The sequence below is a fragment of the Aphis gossypii genome, chromosome 3 (genome assembly GCF_020184175.1).
Source record: "Aphis gossypii isolate Hap1 chromosome 3, ASM2018417v2, whole genome shotgun sequence".
Classification (NCBI taxonomy): Eukaryota; Metazoa; Arthropoda; class Insecta; order Hemiptera; family Aphididae; genus Aphis; species Aphis gossypii.
Window position 1 is genome coordinate 1,148,036 of NC_065532.1, and position 24,270 is coordinate 1,172,305.

Consider the following 24,270-nt stretch of genomic DNA (forward strand, 5'->3'; position numbering starts at 1 on the left):
CTATACGATATAATCACATCTATAAACAAAATCGTAATACATCTTAATTAATTTATCCTAATTATTTTTATGACAGTGGTGATGCAAATTAGTTATTAATTTAGGTGTATACAACTGAGTTAAATTTTTAACAATAAATCTTAAATTTTATAAAAGTAAATACATTAATAATTATTGTTCGTTATACTTATATATAGTTATATAACAATACTGGTTTACAAAATAATTTGATAAAATATGATTATTTTATTATTTAAATTTTTAGAAGTATAGATTTTTGTATCTTAGGTGGTTTTAGAGCATTATCTGTATACCTCCTTCCCACGATATATTAAACCATACTGGAAATTAATTTGTACTTAACATTATATAATCATTATAACCTAACCTAACCTATACATATGATAACATTATATTTTAATGTATAAACATAGATATATAGATATATATTATACATAGGTAAGATATTTTTAAACTTAAATAGTTTAAAAAATAATTGATCTTAATCTCACAATTTTATTAAATTAGTGATAATATAATATATGTCGTGCTGTACAACATGATTAGTATTACACCAAGTTTTTACGTAATATTATACCTACCTATTTATATGCTAAATATAAACTTTATAGGTACTATATAAATACTATAGTTATATACAATATACATATATGTAATATATTTTTATAGATGTATGCACCGAACCGTGTGAATAAATAGTCTCGTATACATATTATTATTATTAATTTTATGATGTGTATATCATATTATAATATGATAACGTCCTCTGTCGTGTATAAAAATGTTTCCGGTCGGCTTGTCGGTCACCCCCCGAACTTTAAAGTCGTCTTCGACGTTTTTGCATATTGTTATTATTATTATTATTATTATTACTTTTGCCGAAGAATTTCCTCGAGTCAAAGAACCTACGAGGGAGCAAAAAATAAACAACAACAACAACAACAAAAAACCTTAAACCCAAAATGAGACTTTAATTTTGCTTAGAACTCACAGTATTTGTGTATATGTGTATAATGTATGCATAAACACAACAAATTAATTATATATACATAAACGGACAAAAGTCCAGCGCCACGTGTCTCTCATCGGCGGAATGTTAATATTATCGTTGGTATAACGGGTGCCCGCGTTCACAGGTCGTCGATCAAAGGCTTTTCGAAATTTTCAGCATCCGCCATTCTTCACTTAGGGAGTATTTAATTTTTTTCGTCAACATAAACATTACACGAGTATGAACACAGAACACATAATGTCTATATCGCATTATTGCGCATTCCGCGACTAATGGCTATCATAGTTGTCACTGCAGTCATGATTATATTTTTTTAAATTTTATTATTCATTTTTGCATATACACTACACACCTTTATAGTACCTAATAATAAGAATATATTACGCGGCTCAATTCCAGCACGGTCGTATCGACGGTTATAATAATATATTATACTTATTTATAACATTCCGTCGTCCGGCGGGCGACTACAGCACACGAATATCGGCCTCGGGCATTGTCGTTACCGAGAAATGTGGTCGGGACGAGCTTATAATAATAATAATAATAAAACAAACCGGTGTTACAGCGGTGTCACACTTCTATTGCCGCGGAGAAAACAGGTGACTGTAGGGTGTATAATATAATAATATGAATAGGTAGTATAGAGGTATACAAATAATTTTTTAAAAATCAAATATTTTGATATTTTTCAACCATAACTTCTAACTTAAGTTTAAGCGATTGTTTTTTTTTTTTCTTAATGTACCACTAATTCAAGCATGAAAAACACACATTTTGAAATGAAAAATTTCAAAAAATCTCTAAGAAGTTAAACTGTATTTATTCCCGATCAATTTCTGTGTATAATGTGTATACAGTATAATCGTTAGAGGTACGATCATTTAATATTTTAGTTCACATGTGGTCGTGACGACGGTCGGCCAAAATTCACGCGGGAAAAGTAAAAGTGAACGATCCGCGTGGCGGGCGTGTAAAAATTGAAGACTCTGCGTGTCTACTTTTCGACATAATATACATTCTATCAAATACAAATTACGATATCATTATACTCGTCTTCATTTATTTTTTTTTTTTGGATTTACGGTTTTAAAATAATATCAGAAACGAGTAGAGAAACGCCGTGATGGTCGTGTCGCACCTCTAGTCGTGCGGCGGCGACGTTCCGTCATCAAAAACACCCCGCGGGGCGATTATTATTATTATAATACTGGTATCGTCGTCATTATTGTAAAACGTGTATAATAATAATAATATATATTATATACATATTGTAAATGTATATTATATACCTACGTCGTAAGTTTACGACAACGCTTCGTGTAGTATAATAATAATAACGTCGCCGTCGTCGTCTTCGTTCCCTGAAGGACAAACCGGTTTGCGGTCACGAAATCTATTTCTGATCGACGACGGATGCTGATGATTACCGCTGAAGGGACCTTGTTGAGGGGGGGGGTGAATAAAAAAGTCCTCCGCGAACCAGAGGCTTTTCGGCTCGATTTGTCACCGCCGTCGCTCACGATCATTAGATGACGTTGTAAATATAGTGTATATAATATGTATTATTATTATTATTATTTTATTGTGCACGCCAAGACGGGGCCAAGTCACACTAGTAATTTAAAATATTTTTTTTTTAAACGCGGTGTATATACGCGTATAAAGTATTATAACACGACCGAGCTGGAAGACGAGGAAAGAAAGAACGATAAAAAAAATATCAAATATTATTAATGAAGTGTCATTCTTCAAGGTCTCCTCATATGTGTGTGTGTTTACCTTACGACAGAGACGTGTATTATATTATATACGCAGATAGAAAGAGCGAGACAGTCACGCAGGAGACGCGGCGGTGATGGCGGATGGGTGCATCACATCATAAAAGCGCACAATATTTTCGTTTGTCGTGTGGACTCCAACTACGCATTTATCCTACCTATACGTAATATTTTATGTACTGTACGCAGTCGAAACAATATACCTATAGTATATATATTACAATTACAACGTGCAGGATATAATATATATACTTTTTAATTAAGCGCCCGGCGCCAACGGACAAATGCTACGGAGACGACGACGACGACGACTTGTACACCGCGGGTCATATTATCATTGTACCAATGTACCTCTATATATATTATGAATTATTATTATCATCATCATTATTATGTATAAGTATATACGTATATCACAGTCTTCGTATTTTAACGGCCCCCGAGATCTATTGTTTAGTTATTAATGGCTTCGGTCTCGGGGTTGACAACTCGTTTACTGCAGTGTACACATACTGCACGTTATATTATTATGTGCATGCCGCCACGATTTACGCCTCGACGCGTAAAACGTAATTTTACGCATTTAAAAATTAAAAATTGTATTCAAAGGCGAACGGGGACGACGCGTCAGTAGTATTAACAGCTTAAATATAACAATATAATATGTATACCTATATTATATAACAACCTATATGGTTAACGCGAATCTGTTTATTTACAACGGTACAATAATATGTATAGTATATAAATAAATAATATTATAATAATATGTTCGCTTCGTTTTTTTTTATAATACGCGTATATTATTTGTCACACAATGACAGGCTCTCGTGTGTCGGCATAGTCTGGACAAATATACGTGTACAATATATTGTTACACAATGCGGTGGTTAGGCTTTTTTTCATCTTTATCGAAATTCCCAAACGTCTGAGCAAAATGTCTTTTTTATGGCCGATCGCGAAACAAAAACGAAAAAACACCTAACGTATATGGAAATAAAGAAAATTGGTCGAACGAGCGCAAATTGCAGATTGTGACGGATTATCTTGCATGATGATCACCTATGTGTAGATTATTTACGAGGTGCACACATAATAATATATATATATACGATTATATATCTAATCCTAGTACATTATATATGTATAAAAATACCGTGTAATTTGCCGGAGCGAATATTATACACCAACGTTCTGACGATAAGATGATTAGAAGAGGACTACTTTTGTCGGTCTACTTGTCTGCCCCCGCCGCTGCTGTCAAATTGAGCCGCACGGTGTTGTGTTTTGTCAATGATCTTTCGACGTGCTTGTTAAACCGTTTGTTTCGGTCCAGAAGTGAACATTTTCATAATGTTATACACATTATAATATTATAATGTGACTAAAATATGTATTATATTATACGTATAAATAAAAAAAAATTCATCATAATCCGTTTTTTTTTTTGCATTTACGAGTCTGAAATTATTTTTTTTATCAAACTATTTGTATATATACAAATATAATATTTGTGTGTATCGCACGAAATAAAACGACAACGCTTCAATCCGACGCATCATCCTCAGTCGTGTCCGAATCATCAGCGTCGTCACACCGCTGACGGATGTAATTCGATTGTATCCGCTGTTTCGATTCTAAAAGTCGGTCCCTTTCCGTCCGTAATTCGTCAACTTTTGTCCTTAGGTCTTCGATCTTCTGACGATACGATTGGATTTCAGTCAAGTCCTCGTTGTCCGGTAGCATGCGCACGCGGATGAACCTATAATGTTTACTATAAATAATAATTTATAGCAAATGACAAATAATAATTCTTAATTTATATAGGATCATTGACCGTGTTTGAAATGTAACGGATGTATCGTGGCGTGCCAAAAATAAGTTGATAAGTGAAAAGATTAAATTTTAAGCGAATTTGTTAACCTATGTTACTTATATTAAATATTCTCGTATGTAGGTATTAGGTAAATATAGATACTCAATCGGGTCGGACGGTCTTTTTTCGGCACGGCAGAGTTCGAGAAAGGCTTTGGCTAGTGCCGCCGATACGCCGTTTTCTGTTAAGAAATCTCCAAACTCGTGACGTTTCCATTTATCACGCCGCTTTCCGCAATCCTAAAGAAACGTCAGCAAATAATTACCATAACTGGTGATCGCATTTTTTATATTTGTTTTAATTTTCCGTGTACCTCAACCGCTGTCATCACACAATAATTGTCGTTATCACCTAAACCTAACCTCGATGTTTTATACAACACTAATAATTAACCTTTTTTTTTTGTTATAATACTTAAGTTGTATATATATATATATATTGAAATAATATTGTTCACAGTTATTCTTTTTTGGCATTAAACATGACGAAACCATGGTAATTTGTGTGCAGATTCGAGTTTCACCGTATTATTTAATACAGTATATTTTATTTTTTTATAATATCAATAATATCTTTAGGTACTGCTTGAATTAAATTGTTCGTATATTATAGGTAAAATTCATACAGATGGGATATTATATCTAAAATTGCTCACCATTGAGGTGACCAAATAGGTTATATTATCTAAATCTTATTATGATAACAAATTTGAAACGAAAATAAAAACTAGAAAAGTAAAAGAAACATTTTAAAACGGCGTTAAAAATGTACAGCTTCTTTTCCTATATACCTATATAGATTACTATAAAATCAATATTTTATTAGTTATAGTATTTAAAAAATCTTTAATACTTAGTGCAAATAATTCATAAAATATAATATATGAAATTATATTTCATAAAAAAAAATCGAATGCGTTTAAAACGTATCGGGTAATCGTTGTCGTGCAATTTACTCGTGATACAACGATAACGACGATAATATTATAATAATTGTAATAATCGCGTGATCGTCGGTAATCATCCGCGGGCAGAAGGTGGCAAATAGATGTTGTGGTGAAGGTGGTATGAGTGCCGGTAAAACGTAATCACAATAACAATAATAATAATAACAACACAACAAGTATAGCAACCGAACCGCACAGAAAATCGTCCGATCGTGACACAGCCTCCGCCGCCGACCTATGGTGTATACCGCCTGTTGTATATGATAGCATGATATTACGCTTGCCGTCTCGCCTTCGCCGCCAACTATCGCGTCTTATTCTCGCGTCGCCTCCGTCGCGCGCCCCGTCCAGTCCGCGAGTCCGATCGTGATGATGACCGCTGGCCCGACAGCCATCATCATCATCATCATCATCGTCATCATCGTCATCATCGTCGTCGTCGTCGTCGTCGTCGTCGTCGCACCGCACACATATATTTTTATATTTTAATACCACCGCTGGCACTGTATAGTCTGTATACCTATAATAATAATACACACACACATACACACATCATACGACGACCGGGTACCTATATACGTGTACATAATATTATATACGTGTGCGTACGACCCCGGAGGCGATTCGTCGTGTAATTAACGTTATGACTTTGACAAATAATAATAATGGTCTCGCGTTACTCGGAATGCGGCGGCCGCAGGTCCCGGCAGCATTACATACACACACACACACACACACACATGCGCTCGCGCGTGTGACCACGTATCTATATATAATACGTACATATATAAGGAGTCGTTTTTTTTTTTATTTTTTTACGATCCGGACACATCAAAATCACACACACGCGGCCGTGATTGTGACCGTCATCATTACTCGCATACACATTATAAGAAAAAGTCACTATATTTTATAATAATATATAATACCTACGCCTGCGCTGCAAGCAGGACACTCACATCTATATATATATATATATATAATATATTATATTATATAGATTAAGAAAAACTAGTCGCGTCGTTCTCTCTCTCTCAACGTGTCTCCCCGTTTACTCACCGCCTTTGCGTCGGTAATTACTGTGTGCATATACGTATGACTCGTATAGCGGCCTGCTACTAAAAGCGCGTTTTAATTGCGCGCGCGCACACGAGAAAAAAAAACCAATCACGCACACGAACGTGGGTTTTATTACACACGGTCGAGCCGCCCGATCGTTGTATTGCACACATTTACGCCGTTTGCCGTGTACGGTGTATATACCCGTATACCAACGAGTATAATAATAATAATAATATTTATGTATTGATTTACGTTTCGTCGTATAATAATAATTGTTGGCGGCGACGGGTCGCGAAATAAACATTTAAAAAATAAAACGTCTGTGCGTGTATATATCATACACACGTATTGTAATAATAATAATATATAGGTACAACGCATCTTTGCGCGGGTCTCTCACGGTAGATGCGGCGACAAACTTGTCACACACTGGTGTAGCAGAAAGGGTGTGCGGGGGCGACGACTGCGACGACGAGAGGACTTCCCGCGGCGAACAGCGCGACACACCACCCTGCGGGGGGCGCCCGTTGGTCGCCGACGCCGCCGCCGCCGTCAAAGAGACCGCACCTATTTTCTTTTTAAATTGGAATCATGTCATTCCCGCTGTTTATTTATTGTTTCGAAACCGCATTAATAGGACTCGGCTCGAGTATACCTACCTACCTATATAATATTTGTGTGTGTGCGTGTGCGTGCGTGTGTAGTTGTTGTTGTTGCGGGGGACTGCGCGCGGAGGGACCATGGGAGAGATGAGAGACGATGGAAAATAAAAAATAAAATAATATTAATAATATTGTGTCGTTTCGGTCTGCGGGCGCGCACGTATAGCTGGGCGTTACCTGTTCGTTGCAGACGGTCGCCGCGTCTTGTATAATATAATATAGCGGCGGCAGTGGTGTCACTATACGCGCGTACACAATACGCGCCGTCGCTCGTCGGGCTATTAAAAAAAAAAACCTAACGAAATAACCTCTCTGCATCCTTGCCCGATAGAGGTTGATTAAAAAATAAACGATTTTTAATTTATAAGTGGTTTTTTTCTTACACACGAAATTTACGTACACATATATATCGATGGCGGCGATGTAAATATAATAATAATTTAATACATACATTATAATATGTTTATGTGCACGGCGCGCGAGGATAGCTTAACCTAATCTATAATGTAACGGTGCGAAGAACAAATCGATTTCGCATCGAACCACGTACCTAATAATAATACATACGCTTATTATATACTTATACCTGTATTGTGTATACGATAATAAATATGTATCTACCTTAAAGCCTTAAAGGACATGATATAAGCACCATCACTACATCCATCTGTCGAAAAATAAAAATCCCTATTCACCTGCATGCTATGGTTAGTGGTTTTCTCTGCTTCGACGATCGATTCCCAATAAGCGCTTTACTGTGGATAAAACCAAATATTAGACAAATGGTCTTTTACACTCGACATCGACGACTAATTGACACCATATCCCTATACAACAGTAAACAATTTCGTAATAATTATTGTCGTTGTTTTTTTTATTCTAAAACGGTGTATCAACAAGTGTTCTTCAAATGTGTGTGTATATCTATATATATACAAACATATAGTTGTAAATGGTAAAAGTACCCCATTGTGAGCGGCAATGTCAACCACTTTATTTCCCCTCGTACATATACAAGCGACAACCACCACGCGATACAAAAAAGTCAATAAAAAAACATAAAAAAGAGGGTAAATCCGTCCGAGGGAAACATTTACGACGAGCGATTTTCCCCTAGGCCGATAAAAGAAGATTTCCTTTTCTTTTTCTTTTTTTTTTTATTATTTTGACACTTACACGACTAATCTTCCGCCAGTCTTTTTTCCCTCCGCCGACTTTATTGTTTCCGCTCTTATAATATATAATGTTATATACCTACGACGCCGCAGAGACGATGAGGGTCTTGTTTCGGTGTTATAATATAAGTGTTATACGCAAACGCAACGAATCATATTATTATGAGTTATTAACCGACAACCTTTATGATCGCGTACGTATGTAGGTATTAATACATACAGTATTAATAATATATTTACTATACCTACTGATTAATAACTGTGGAAAATTATAAACAAATATAGGTACGGTACCTATACATATTGTTATTTATATACATATTAGTGACTGGTTCAAAAAAAAATTGACAAATGCTTCTCATCAGTATGTTCACGGCGGCTTGGAGGTACCTATATATTATTATACTTTTCATAAACGACCTTACATAAACCATGGTCGCAGTAATGCGTTATTGACACACACGAGTGTGTGTATGTATAATAATAACGCGAGCGGATCTGTTCCGTCTATATATATACTATTGCCGCGTGCACGCGGGACCCCCCTCGGGTTTAAGTGATCAATGGCGCTTACATACAACACATATAATAATATAATATATATAGACTCATAATATGCGCGTACACAATATGTAGGTACGATGTATGTGTATAAGTTTTTGAGCGCTTTGGACGTACGCCGCCAAGTGATGTGTATGTCTGCATGCGTGTGTATGTATATATATATATATATATATATATATATATGTCGCATATATTGTATATATTACACGATATATCTTTCTCGTTAAAGTTACATTAAGGGCCAAAACCATGAAGTAGGATCCGAAAATAATAACTCTACAACTGTATAATATACGCGTCTCTGACCTCTGGCCGAGTCGCCGCAGCTTCTGACATTGTATTTGAGTTTTATATGAAACGATTTCTTGAGTATATATATACCTAGGTACTCACAGCGCGTAATGTACCTATATACGTTTATACATCTATTACATCGTAAAGTATTCGAACGTGTATTATTGAACTTTAAGCCACCGTACTTCCAAGCTGACGTTTATATTTTCAAAAATGATCGACAAGAAGTCGCATATAGGTATATATAGATTTATATTATGAGAATAAAATAATCTATCGATTTTTGTCTTAATCAACTACCAAATGCTATTTTCTAATATAAATCGACAAAAATTAGTACTGTAAGTACTGCTATTAATACTTTTCCGTATAAACTACAATAATATATTATATGTAAACCTTGCAAAATCCTAAAACAAAATTTTTTTTTATCATAAATATTCACGCAAAATATTATATTCTAATATATAATGATACTATAATCTATTATATTATTGTCATATTAGCATAACGATACATACGATTACACGTATTATAATAACAGTAAATATAGGTACACGATATTTTATTAATGTTAAGTTAAATTTCGTCTGTTCTTTTTTTTTGTTTTTTATAGAAAACCATGCTTTCAGTGTCACCGAATTTATTGCATACCTAATAATTGACTAATCATAATGTATATGATGTGTGGTGCAATGATACTGAGGCATGGTTCATATATATACTAAATACGTATCTATGTTAAAATTAATAAATAGTTAATTAATTATACAGGTATTATGATTATAAAAGTCAAAAAATCTTGTTTTATTTTTGTCATCTGTCGGCGTTAGTTTAAATATATTTTTTTCTATATACCAAATAATTCTTACATAAGTGTAAGGTATATAATATACTATTGCGTTTGATAGTTGTTGTTTTTTTTGCGAGCGTAGGCGTGCGTGTTGGATGCTGTATTTAAATATACAGATCCGTTTCGAGACGGGCGTGAAAAATTCCGCTTCAGTTTTACGATGTCGCGCCGTAGACGTTGTTAGGTAAACAGTCTCCATCGTCCTTAAAAAAAAAAAATTAAATTAAAATAAATCTGTAAAAAATACTCTTCGAAGCTATAGTACATATATATACTTAATACCTATATGCCTTCACGAAAAAATCACAAAAAAATATTTAAACAACGGGACTCGTCACACGCGGAAGCAACGGGAGGATAGGTAAATAATAATAATAAAACAGAAAAACAGACCATTGCAGTACGTTATTACTATTATTATATCGTCGCCGGTGCGGCGGCGTATAGTTCGTCAATCGATTAATTGATCGCTTTTAGACGGCCATTTGAAGGTTCATTTGTTTACGAAATCGTGCGGAACCGCTGCTGGTCACGGTTTATTAGACGACCGCGTCCACCGCCACTCGATGACCGCGCCGCATACATTTACACGTTCTTATAAACACATAATCATAATATCCTATACCTATGTATAATAGGCGTATATATATATGATGACTATTATATACACTGCACACAATCCGCTGCACAGAATGTCAGAATGAGCCATATAAAAGATACGAGTGAGATGGATAAACGGTATATTATATACATATATCTGTGTGTGTAGTATATAATTTATATATTTACACGCGGAACACAAACCAGTCACCGTCTCTTTCTCTGTCTCTGTTACTGTTGCGGACACAATGCATATTATTATTACAAACGCAGTTTTTGTTTTTTTTTTTTGTTTACCCTCCCGGCTAACCGATTTTTATTTGTGTATAATTTCGTGTTGCTAATTGCTACAGTCGTCGTTGGTCGTTGCTACACAGTCGAGATACGTAGTCGTTCTCACGCCGGCCATCAACCATCTGTACAGCATTATAATATATATATAATATATATATATATAACATCGGCCGTCTAATTGGGAACGACAAAAAAAGAAAAAAAGAACGAATTTGATATTCTTAGCGCGCGAATAACCGGAAGTAGATATAGGTATTATATGTAAAACGTCGTGGCTTAAACGTTTGCGCGTACTTATATTGAATAGTTATTCGCATCTCAAGGGCGACGACACTCGATTTATTTACGGAGCGGGGATCACGCGTCCTTGGCCCGTCATGACGGCAATTCCCAAAAGATCTTTTTCCCGCGTGCGTGTAGATATTATTACAACAAAAATTTATTTACACGTATATACATATAATGTTATGTGTGTGGAAAATTTAAAATATTCCTTTTACGCTAAAAAAGCATTACCTACTTATATTATACGTGCAGTGTATTTTGTGGGTTGAATATAATAATGTATAGGTTTCTATATTCTCTCGACGATTATTTGTACGACGGCTAACGCACAAAACGTTCGTTTTTGCCCCTTTGATGTGGCTGGCAATACAACCCCCGCGGCGGCGACAACGACAAGCTCCCAGCCTGAAAACGTCGATGAGCAACGGACGTGAAGGGGTGTCATTTTAAATTATCTCAATTGCCCTCGGGCCAACATTGTCATCAGCAAAGGGACCTTTGTTATGAAGCTCATCGTCGCCACCACTACGTTTATAATATAATGCCCTTTGGAATTTACATTTTCAATTATTATTAACGAACCAAAGACGCCACTCTTCATGTACTATATTATAATCGGTACAGTAGGTAGACGTTATATATAACTATAAAATAAATGCTAACCGCAGCTATTACGTTTTCGATTATTTTATTATATATTTGTATTAGTTTTTCTTGTCATTTACCCTTGTCGACCCTCTTAAACTAATTTTGTCAGAGGGCCACCAGCCAATTATCCATGAAAACCAATTAACCCCTGCACTTTAGTAAAAGCACCTATATGGCTATATATACTATAAATAATATATGTGTACAAGTGCAGCAATTGTATATTATGTTATCATAATTTAAACTTCCACAGCACATGCGCAATAGGTTATGACAGGTTAGTTATAAGTTAGTACAGTATAAATCGACAATAAACTTTAAACACATGACTGTTGGATGAAAATAACTACGAATTTATTCTTGCAATAAATATAAATATATATATATATTTGTAATGTACATGATATATTAGATTTACCTAATACCATTTATGTGAAAATATTTTATACAGTGTATTTCGCTGCAATAAATTTATAAATATAATAATTCGAATAGCGACAATAAGCGAATACGTACCTCGAGGTATGTTGTCATACTTAATAATATTATGTAGGTATGTAATATAATATACATATCGTACGCTAGTTGATAATAATATATATTTAAAACGGCTAGTATAATATATGTATAATGTATATATTATTTTATGACCGGCAGCTGATGTGTGACGAGTGATGGATAAAAAAAATACACAGTGAGTGCTTGTATATACTTACCTACTCATAATATTCGCATTTTTTTCTTCAAAATCGCAACTCTGTTTTGTCGTCGCCAAGAGATGGTGTGTATTATATTTTAATCTTTGTTCGACCTTGGCGATATATAGGTGTACCCATACCAGCTATACTACTTGACCGTTGACCGACACTATACGTAGTTAATAAACATACATCGTAATTATATATATTCATATACGTTTGAAATAGTAATTTTTATTTTTTTTATAACACCGATGTACATACAACTATACTTATATACCTATAGCCTATAGATATATCTAATGTATTTGTGTGTATATGCGACTCGTTATATTATTATTGTTTCGGTTGTATTTCAATTATTTTCGCTCGAGCACGGTCTTCGACGATTTCTCTAACGCATACCTCTATAACAACGTGTGCAGTCCAGCCAGTCCACGCTTGTACCTCATATAATTATACGCATACAGTTAAGATATATCCATACATATCTACTCATCATATATAGTCATATATATATAGGTATATATATATCTAACGAGGACGCGTTTATCGGCCGTTTTCCCATTTTAACCGCGTTGCGCGTCGTGTAGTTCATAATAGATATAATAGGTAGGTTAGGTTACTTATAATATGTGAGACATAATAAATATATAGTCAACAGTTTGGTAATTTACTAGTCTTCAGCAGCGACGATATATGCAATATATATTTACTATATTTACTAGCGCTGGCGTACACACATACACACACACACAATATCAAGACCGCTAAATTTGCATAAATTATCCATCGTCGCCGCAGGGTAACGATGATCGTTTTAAGCGCTCGATACAGTGATGATGCCTGCAGGTCATGTACATTGACATTCTATGCCCGACGTAAAATAATAATAATTTTTAGCCCAGTCATGATGCAGCTCGGCGCCGCACATATAATACAATAGATAATCGTATGAATAATATTCCGGAGACTCGCATTACCATTCCAGCCATAAATATACTATTTGCCTTAGAATTTCCCTTCCTTGACATTTCAATAAATATTAAAATAATATAAAAACTTGGAAAACTAGTGGAAACGCAAATAAAATATATAATAGGTATGTGCATGAAATACTGATGCAAATGCAACTATAATATGATGTAGGTAGATGGGATATTCTAGTTTAGAGCATTGTGCAACGTAATAATTATTATTGTTATCTATATTTATAGATTATATTACATATACAATAGTTATAGAGATTATATAAGTACATAATATATTATATACCTATATTTCGATTATATTCTGCTAATACGGTATAGTGTTGATACCTATACCTATATAGGTACCTATTTATAGTATAAATAGTGTAATATATACCTGTACATTTTTTATACCAATTTGAAAAATAGGAATACCTATTTATAAATGTATATAGGTAGTATATTATGTATAAGTACTTCAAAATAAAACGCAAATTGGGCGTCACTACGTGGACGATAGGAAAAGCGCTGCCTCCACCACTGGAGCACGCAGCTCATTTGTGGTTCTCTTGCGGTCCTATATTGCGGACCGCAGCGATCAGACTTGCAGTCGTATATTATGGGCGCGTAATGTCGTAATTGTAATAATACGTCGTGTGTGTAATTTTTGTCCGTGAGAAAACGAGGCGTATAAATAGGTATTATCATACTATAATACGTATGTGACCGGTTTTATAATCTCGAACTATATTATATACTTGCGAGCTGTGCACAAGGTACACAATCGTCATTTCTTGCATATTATACCATATAGATACCTAATATCTACAACATAATATATATGATGAAAATATTAGGTGTTGTGGTCACAAAAATATATATTAGTTTCTATATCTAAAGGTACCTATGTATCTATTTTTTATATATATATTTAAACGTATAATAGAGTTCGTAATCGTGCAAGAACATAACCATACCAAATAGAACTTATAAGTATAGGTACCTTTATGTACCTATATAGTATATAAGTCCTCGTATTAAACGAATTTTTTTTGGAATTTTAAAACTATAGGTATATATACTTTAATTGTTCAATAATTCTATTTTAAATATTAGGTATAGGTATTGGTATACTTATAAAAGTTAAAATATATCACAATACAGTATATTATAAGGTATATATTATACTATTTATACATAAAGGTACCTATCAGCTTTTAATGCTTTTATACCTACCTATTTTATTCATTTATACATGGACTAACCTATATATACTCTTATATTAATACATATACATAGGTTCTGAAAGATCTACTCACCGCGCTCCAGTTAAATAATAATATTAAATATATACACTCACAAGTATATATAAAAATACTGTATATACCATATAGGTAATATAACTAAAGTAGGTGACGTATATTATATTATATTGGTAGGTACCTTATGTACCTTTATATAGGTACCTTTTCCTACATAACTGGCAATACGGTGTATATTAGTGTATAAACCGACGCTATCAAAAAACGGTCGTAATAATAACGTAATTTTTCTTTTATGAAATATCGTTCGCGGCGTCTTTTTTTGTTGTATATGACAGCAACAGCAGATGTTTGGCGCGTCCTCTTATATATTATCGCCGCCGTCCTTACCGATGGGAAAAACGATGATCGTTTGCAGTTGTGTATATAAAGAACAATAAAATTTTTTTTTTTAATCGTAGGTAATGCGCTCGTCATAACATAATCTCATTTCTATATATGTATACCTATACTTCATATATATATACGCAATATCATTGGCTTGTTATAAGATATTTTGTAAATTATTTACTTTTTCAGTACCTACCTATGTAGGTATAGGTACATTATATAATAATAGGTACAGTGTACTGTATACACGCAATAAAACGCCATTTTTTTTTGACAGCACCGCTGTAGGCAATTTTTTCTTTGTAGGTACCACGACGTAGTGTATTCGTCAGTATGTATTTGTACACATAATATATTAACATGTAGTCGTCTGGCAACGATGGTATAGTGGAGTGTTGCTTCGAGTGTGTCACTGTCGTCGTCGGTGGGAGGAGATTTGTCGCAGTTCGGTAGGCGGAGCGTCGATCGGTGGTTGACACGGCGTATGACACAGTCGACCGACCAATGGGACGCGCCGTCGCGAACGGTCGAGTATTGTGCCCGGGGAGACCGTCTGGAGACAAACGACGCACGACAATAATAATAAAATAAAATATTATTATACAGCCGATATCGAGGACCCCATAGCCAACCAATAACAGTACGGCGGTGACGCAGTCCTCGTCGTCTAAAACGTTGTACAGCAGCTGCATGATTTTTTTTTTTTATTATTATCCGACGTTCATATTATTATATTATCATGGTCCTCGCGTCGCGGATTATTATTTATATTTTATAATAACAATACGAAAATGGATCGTCGTCGTATGTATTATATAAGTATATATAATAATAATATAGAGAATGCGTTTTTATTATTTCTAAAGGGGGTCGCTTGTTAAATGCGTGTGATGTGCTAGTGTACTTGTGCATGGTGCGTATTATGTTCCAGTCCCTTTGCGATCGCGAGATATATAATATTTTACGTTCGTACCTTCATAATATGAGTGCTCCCTTCGGCCGTCAACCACCTCTCACTCGCCCCCTCCCGATCACCGCTTGGTCGCCATTAGCGCATTGTAAGCCCAAAACATATATATAGGTACAGTACGTACATAAATATCTTGATACATATATATATGAGTATCTATATATACATTTGTATATGTGTAGTCGTCGCGTCATCGCGCGTGCATCGTAGACGACCTTAAAGTGCATATTATGTGTGTATATATACGATATGCCTACATATTATATCATTATATGTATATACAATATACGCGCCACTCGCGGGTAGATTATTATATACGTTTTCAACAATGACGAGACGAATATAATGACTACACCCCTCGTTCCACCCCTCCCGGCCACTAGAGGACTCGCTGCTGCAGTATGTGTGTATTACGCCGCAATCGCGGCTGACGAGCACAATGCTCGCTATTAATATATAATAATATACGCACCGGGCACCGGCCCAGAAGTTTTCAATCTCATCGCTGTGCTTGACTATATATATATAATATATATGTATGTATACGATGGATATGAGCAGCGCGCGTATATGGTTGACAGGTTTCATAATATCAGAAAAATACGCGTTTAATCACTGCTGCTGCTGGCAGTCCGTTGCACTCGATCAACGACCGCTGCAACAACGAGTAGACGAGTAGGTAGTCCGTTTTTAAAATATATAGATATAGGTTGGTACAACATCGTCCTAGTATGTTACTTATAATATTGGTACCTATATATATACATCTAGCGGCTAGCAATCGTTATATCAATCATGCGTGCCACCCGATCGTTTTCTATATCACATTCATATATTTTATGCTCCGTAAATTTATATGTATATTATAATTAATATTAATATGTATAATTAAAATGTATTTATTAATATGTATATATTTATTATAATATGTTTAACTTATAGGTGCCCATTTAATATGTATAACTATGATATTGGATTTAACGGAATAATAAATGATTTTGTTTACCTATATTTATTGTTTCTTGACAATATACCTACTATACTAAAATTATCCCATAAAATATATTATATTATAATGTAATATATTATATACATAATACACTTTGATCATGGATTCATTATGCCTTGTCATCCGTACCTAAAATATATACCTACAATATATTATATTATAGTCATGACGACAGCCATTTTGAAATTAAATAATATAATTCTGAACATATATGTTGACAGGGTGGGGGATTATGTTGAGATGCAACATATGTAAGAAAATGTATTATGTAACAATAAGATATAAAAATTGCAAGGCTCGTATATGATCTTTTTGTGTTTTAACAATAATAGTAGGTACATTGGTATATTATATATAAAAAAAATCAACAACAGGAAATACGATCAGAATATTTCAATTGATAAGTTTTTTCTCATTATTATAAGTTAACTGAGACTGCGGCGCTTCATTCCAGTTGGATTGATTTTGGGACCAAACGCAATCTAACGGTCGAACGAATCGAAATACGCAATACGTATAATATGATCGGTTGTCAAATTAAAAAAAAAACTATTGTTAGCATTCGTTGGAACGCCACCGTGCCGCTGAAAATGCATTATTTATATAATATTATATTATTATATTTAATAATTGGAGCCCATTGTGGATGAGTGAATAGGTCAGGTAGAAAATTATGTCTAGTCCCTTTTATACCTATATATAAATATAAACCATGTGTACGTGAGAGTATATGTGTACTGCACTGAACCGCGCTCGTCATCATCAATCCCACGGGTGTTTCATTTATTATTTTATTGTGTGTGGATATAGTAGGGTAATGATCGAAGGATATCTATATATAGATGAGGGATCCTTACCGTCATCATCATCGTCGTATATACATATAATATTTATATATCGATGAGATCCAAATATGTTTATGGTTCAGCTCAACTTCCTCTTTGCTAATATAATAGATATATATTACCTATACCTATACATAATTTAACAATTTTAATTGGAAAAAACGAAACGTATAGGTAAAATAAATATTTTTAACGAGTGAATTTATTTTTTGTTCAACAGCTCTCGACAAGTTGGGATTCGGCGGAGCTTCTTTGGGAAACGGTGCCGTGGAGCCTATCCAACCGAACGTGGCTTTTGACATCGCCAGTCTGGTGCTTTACGGCTGTCAGGCCCTGCCGATAAGACTCAAGATCTTGTTAGACCGATTGTTTAGCGTTCTCCGTCAAGACGAAGTGTCAGCCGTGCTCAGAGGGTTTGGTTGGACGCATGAAGACTACGCCAGGGGTTATATATTACAGGTAATGTTATGGTCATAATAATATATAGGTACATATATGCTATACACATAGTTCAATATATAAATATAACAGTATATAGTGGACGGTGTGTGTGTACAGTGTGCTTGTATAAGCTGGTGTGTGTGCTTCGGACGGTAAAGGGGTTAAACACACAAAAACGCATCGATAGATTCCTAATGAACGACTAAAACGTCCCTATACATCGATGTTTGTTTTTGGGGTCGTCCGTGACGTTGGTAGATACGTGACGTGAACGTCGTGTGAAGGGCTTGGGAAAAACAAACCAACCTGAAAGGGTTGCAGTAATTTTGTGTAATACACGACTCGTGTCCGTAAGTTGACTTTCTATATATATACATACACATATACCCATACATGTTACTTATTGTAATGGATGATTGAATTACACACACACATACACACACACATACACATAGGCGTGTACATTTAAAAGTCCCTGGGGCTAGCAGTCTTGCGAATATACGCAGCAGAGCACGTTATTTCGTTAACTATTGTTTTCATTGCATGACCACTGATGGTCATTACGCTATGTGTGCCTCAGGCAGGCGTTAAACTTAAGAGTCAGACTCCTGGGATTGACAATTGGCACGAAAAATAAAAACAACTTCACGTTTTTCACTATGTTATATATGTATACATAGGTAATTTGATAAATTACTTCTTGATACACAATATGTAAATATTGTAAATATGTTATTTTTAATTTTTAAAATACCAGGTTTTTGCCATTAATAAGGTAATACACTTCAGTCACTTAATATATTTTTTATTTTATCATTATAGGAACCACTTGGTGGTGGAATTTTGGAACGTTGGAATATATGTAGCCCGGAAGAAGAACCTCTTGTGCTGCAACAGTTTTTGAGATTCGGCGAAACTCGAGCAGTTACACAACAATTGCTGTTGCACGGCTTAGGTGCTGATTTTCGGGCTCTACCTGCCCTGGAGACTGACATGAAGCGATTAATGGAACGCCAGAAACAGCAATTAAACAATGACCATAAGTCCGGATTTGACATTAATAAGTTCCGGACACGGACACCTCCCCCTCAATCAATACCATTGTTGCCGCTACCACTGCCGCAAATTACACCACGGCTTCAACTAAATAGTTCACCACCATCGCCACCAAAACCAGTGTTTGGGTTCGCCAAGCCACCTGGTGGACTCCCGATGCTGCAGCCACCACCAGTCGGTAATAATGCTTGTAATGGAACAGGTTCCCCGCCAGCTGGTAGCCCTACTAGTAGTGTATCGCCACTCAACAAGCTGCAGAACATGCAGCCGTTTGACTTCCGAAAGATGCAGTCGGCTGCATCTGGGTTTGGCAATGGCAAGCCTTTGCAGGTCCCATCGGGCCGACGATCAAATAACTCATCCACTGACTTACTGCCACCACCTCCACGCCCAAGCCAGCAACAACAACAGCAACAGCAGCAACAACAGCAACAACAACAGCAGCAGCAACAGCAACAACAACAAAACGACTTCAACAATAAGTACGGTCCACCCGACAGCTTGGCTGGCAGTAGTGATTTCGGTTCCGACGATGGTGATGAAGAGGAAGAAAACTCACAGAGCGCGTTGAATCTCAGCAAAGACAGCGCTCCGAAAGCGTTACGTCCCCATCGAGGTCATGTTCGCAAAACTCAGCAGCCGTTAAAAAGACAGTGGGGATCAGCTGGATTGCCATTGAATTTAGGTACTCAACTAATCAATCCGGCTACTGGCAAAAAACGCGTTCAATGTAACGTTTGCCTCAAGACGTTCTGCGACAAAGGGGCTCTGAAAATCCACTTTTCCGCAGTCCATTTGCGTGAGATGCACAAATGCACCGTAGAAGGGTGCAACATGATGTTTAGCTCTAGACGTTCTAGAAACCGGCATAGTGCCAATCCTAATCCTAAACTCCACTCGCCACACTTACGTCGGAAAATATCACCGCACGACGGGCGCAGCTCACAAGCCCACCACCCGATGGTTATAACTCCACTACAGGCGTCTGCAATGAATCAATTGGCGTTTGGAGCATTTCCACTATTGACCGGTGGCTCTGACTTAAGAGCTTCTGGATCCAAACACAGTTCCGCGTCAGGTCTACATCTAGCCGAAGAATTACGCCGTTCGGCAGAATTTTCATCCGACAACATGGACGAGTACATGGATGACGAAGAAGATGGAATCGTTGTTGACGGTAATGCAGTAGACGACGATGAAGATGATTCAGAGCACCGAAGTGACCGGAGCTGCAAACGAATGTCTGAAGATTCTGAAGACGACGGTGGTAGCACCGCAGCCGAACCACAGAGCAACCATCATCATCTGAATAACAATAACAACATAAACAATGACAACAACAACGACCGGCCACCAATAGTAGCCATCAAGAACGTGCACAAACGGAAAAGCATGAATCCGACAAGATTTGCGGCCGCAGCTGACCTCAGCGATGAAGGTATGTCCTGCGCGGACGATTACGGTTCGGTCGCGTCACCCAAGGATAACAACAACGACGTAGCTCCCGCTGTCTGCAAATTAGAACCCAATCTAACTGACGAAGATGATGGTTGCTTAAACCTGAGCAGAAAACGGTCATCACCCAGTCCCGTAACGGCGGGCGGTGGTGGTGACGGTGAGGGAAGTGGCAGACAGTCGGTGGTGGAAGGAGTAGGTGGTGGTTCAAGAGATTCGCTACTGTCTGAAGAGGACGACGGTCTGTTAGAAGAAGACGAGGATTTGGATGACGACGTAGACGACGACTTGGACTTAGATGACGACTTGGATGAGGATGCGGATGACTTGGACGAGTGCGACTCCGACAGCGATGGCAACCATCGAGTGTATGGCGTGTTTGAGAACGGTCGGTTCGTGGCCACAGACGACGTGCCTATGGACAAAGACAACCCATGTACCTGCATGGCGTGTGGAAAAATCTTTCCTAATCAGTTCGGTGTCAAGTCCCATTACCAACGAGTGCACCTGAAGCTAATGCATAAGTGCGTAGTGGACGGCTGCAACGCGACGTTCCCATCCAAGCGGAGCCGGGACCGACACAGTTCCAACCTAAACCTACACCGGAAACTGTTGTCCACATCGTCGCCGTCGTCGTCGACGGCGGAACCACCTCGGCAACAGCCCCATCACCGTCAGCCACCGTTGCTACCACCATCGCAGCAACCGATCCAGAAGCAACTCCAACAGCCTTCGGTCTCGCTGCCGCCACCAGCACCGTCGTCGCAGCAACATCCGCAGCAGACTCATCCAGTGCCGGCACCTGCAGCCAGCAGCGCCGCCACTACCGCCGCCAATATCATGGCGGCTGCCGCTGACAACCCGTATGGCATGCACGCCGAGTTCTTGGCTCGTTTGTACGCAGATTCACAGCAACAGTTCCAGGCGTTCGCAGGTGGCAATGGACTGATGCAGGTTCCTCCACAGTTTTCCGGCGCCACGTCTGTTGGCTCACCGTTCAGGCATTTGCCCGCCGCCGCAGCCGCGATGGCGATGGCGGCTGCGTCTGCGGCCAACGGCTGTGGCAGTGTGACATCACCACCGTCCGCCGCTCGACTGGTGTACTCGGCAGATGAGGACTTGCCAGCCACGCCTGACAAAGAGAACGGCAACATGTATGCGTGCCGATTCTGCAGCAAATCGTTCCCAGACAAGAACGGCATGCGTGAACACTACGAACAGTTGCACATGCACGAAATGCATCGGTGCAAGATGCCCGGGTGTGGTATGGTGTTCAGCTCTCGAACCAGGCGAAACGCTCATGTGGAGAACAGCCACCAGCAGCAGCCGGCCCTGTCCGCAGGCGCACAGGCCGCCACATCGTGACCTCGACCCACGCCTCACCACCAGCGATTTCCTGTGCCACCCCCCTGGTGGTGGTAAATGTCGCATGAACGTGGTATTAACTATATAATATTATTATTAATATCATACCAGTTAATGTGGTATGATATGTTTTCATTACGATACTCTTATAATCAGTCCCCACCTATCGCTCGTCTTCCCTTTTCACTCACCATCCCCTACTATGTATGTTATTCCCGAACGCCCGTTGTAAAGTGTTTAAGAATTTAATTGTTAAGTCCACGCAGCAATCTTTTTACTTTCGTCTGGTGCTCAAGTCAAACGTATAACTTCATCATCATCGTCTGCGTGTACAATAAAATAATAATTAATAAATTATATACGAGTATATTCCATATACTCAATTATTATACGACTCGTATATGCTATTCGACTTACGATTATATAACGTGTTCCCGCCAACCTCAACCCCTAAAGTTTTACGAAGCGAATTTTTATTATATAAACTTTATTATAATTATTACATATACGTATACGATGTATGAAAATATGTGATTCATTTTTGTTAATATATATTTATTATAATATTTACTATTATTATTATTATTATTATTATTACGATTTATATATATTATTATAAACGATTTTATATCGTCATGGCTGTTCTACTTATGAACATTATTATTATTTTTTTTTATCGTAGAATACATTAATTATTATACATAATATTATTTAGAAATGAGTAGAGACAAATGCGCGTAAACAATATGTACGACTATTAATTTTAATATACCTATACCTATGCTATGTGTACATTGTTTTTACATATTAAAGGTTGTGTTTGAATATATATACATATATATATATATATCATATTAATCTAGTGAAATATCTTTTTGTAAATAGGTAAGAGTAGTTTATTTTAGATAGATACGTTTATTATCTTGTACTACGCAATATAAAAACAATTTATAGTGAGTTTTTAATAATTATTATATTATTATTATTATTATTATTATTGTACATAAAATATATTTCGTTTAACACGTGATACGCGTTATCCATTATTGCAGTCACCGCCGTATATGTATACAATTATATGTGTAAATATTAGGTATATTATAATATGTAATACGTCATAGGCATATTATACAAACATTGTAAGTTATATTTTATACATATACACGCGGTGTGCGTGCGTGTATAATAATGATACGCGTAAGCATTTCTCTCTCGACTTAATCAAAAACAAAAAAAAAAAAATGCAAAAAAAATATCTGATATAAGAAATTTGATAATATTTACTAGTCCTTATCTTTTAGAGTGTATTTTGTAGGTACGGCAATATTATTGTAATAATAATAACTTTGTACGTCTTACAATGTATTATTAATTGTATATTACGTTGTGTAGACGTACGTTTTTGTGCAGTATAATTGACAAAAATATATATTATTATTATTATTACTATTATATAAGTGTTTATTTTTTCCCTACATTTCCATATAAAAATAAATATTATAGTAGTCAATAATACAATATTATATATTATATATAAATATATTAAATTATATTTGTGTAGATACATATCGGTATTGTTGATATAATACGTAGGCACAACTATGTACTAAAGAGTTGCTTATTTTTAATTTACGCATTTCAAGTGCATACTATTAGGTAGGTACATAATATTAATAAACCATCCGATACAAACGTGAAAGTTTCATAATATTTATACACATAACAGGTATATTGC

The 24,270-nt window shown here is 36.3% G+C and overlaps 1 protein-coding gene across 4 annotated transcripts in view; it reads left to right on the forward strand.

Moving 5' to 3' along the window:
- Positions 1-23,992, forward strand: part of LOC114123099 (zinc finger protein basonuclin-2-like) — a 78,090-nt gene extending 54,098 nt beyond the window's left edge. For all 4 annotated transcript variants that reach the window (XM_050204827.1, XM_050204828.1, XM_050204825.1 and 1 more), the window contains exons 5-6: positions 18,439-18,677; positions 19,482-23,992. In XM_050204827.1, the coding sequence (XP_050060784.1) occupies positions 18,439-18,677; positions 19,482-22,535 (3,293 nt within the window). In that variant the 3' untranslated portion in view covers positions 22,536-23,992. The remainder of the gene's footprint in view (positions 1-18,438; positions 18,678-19,481) is intronic.
- Positions 23,993-24,270: the final 278 nt, after the last annotated feature.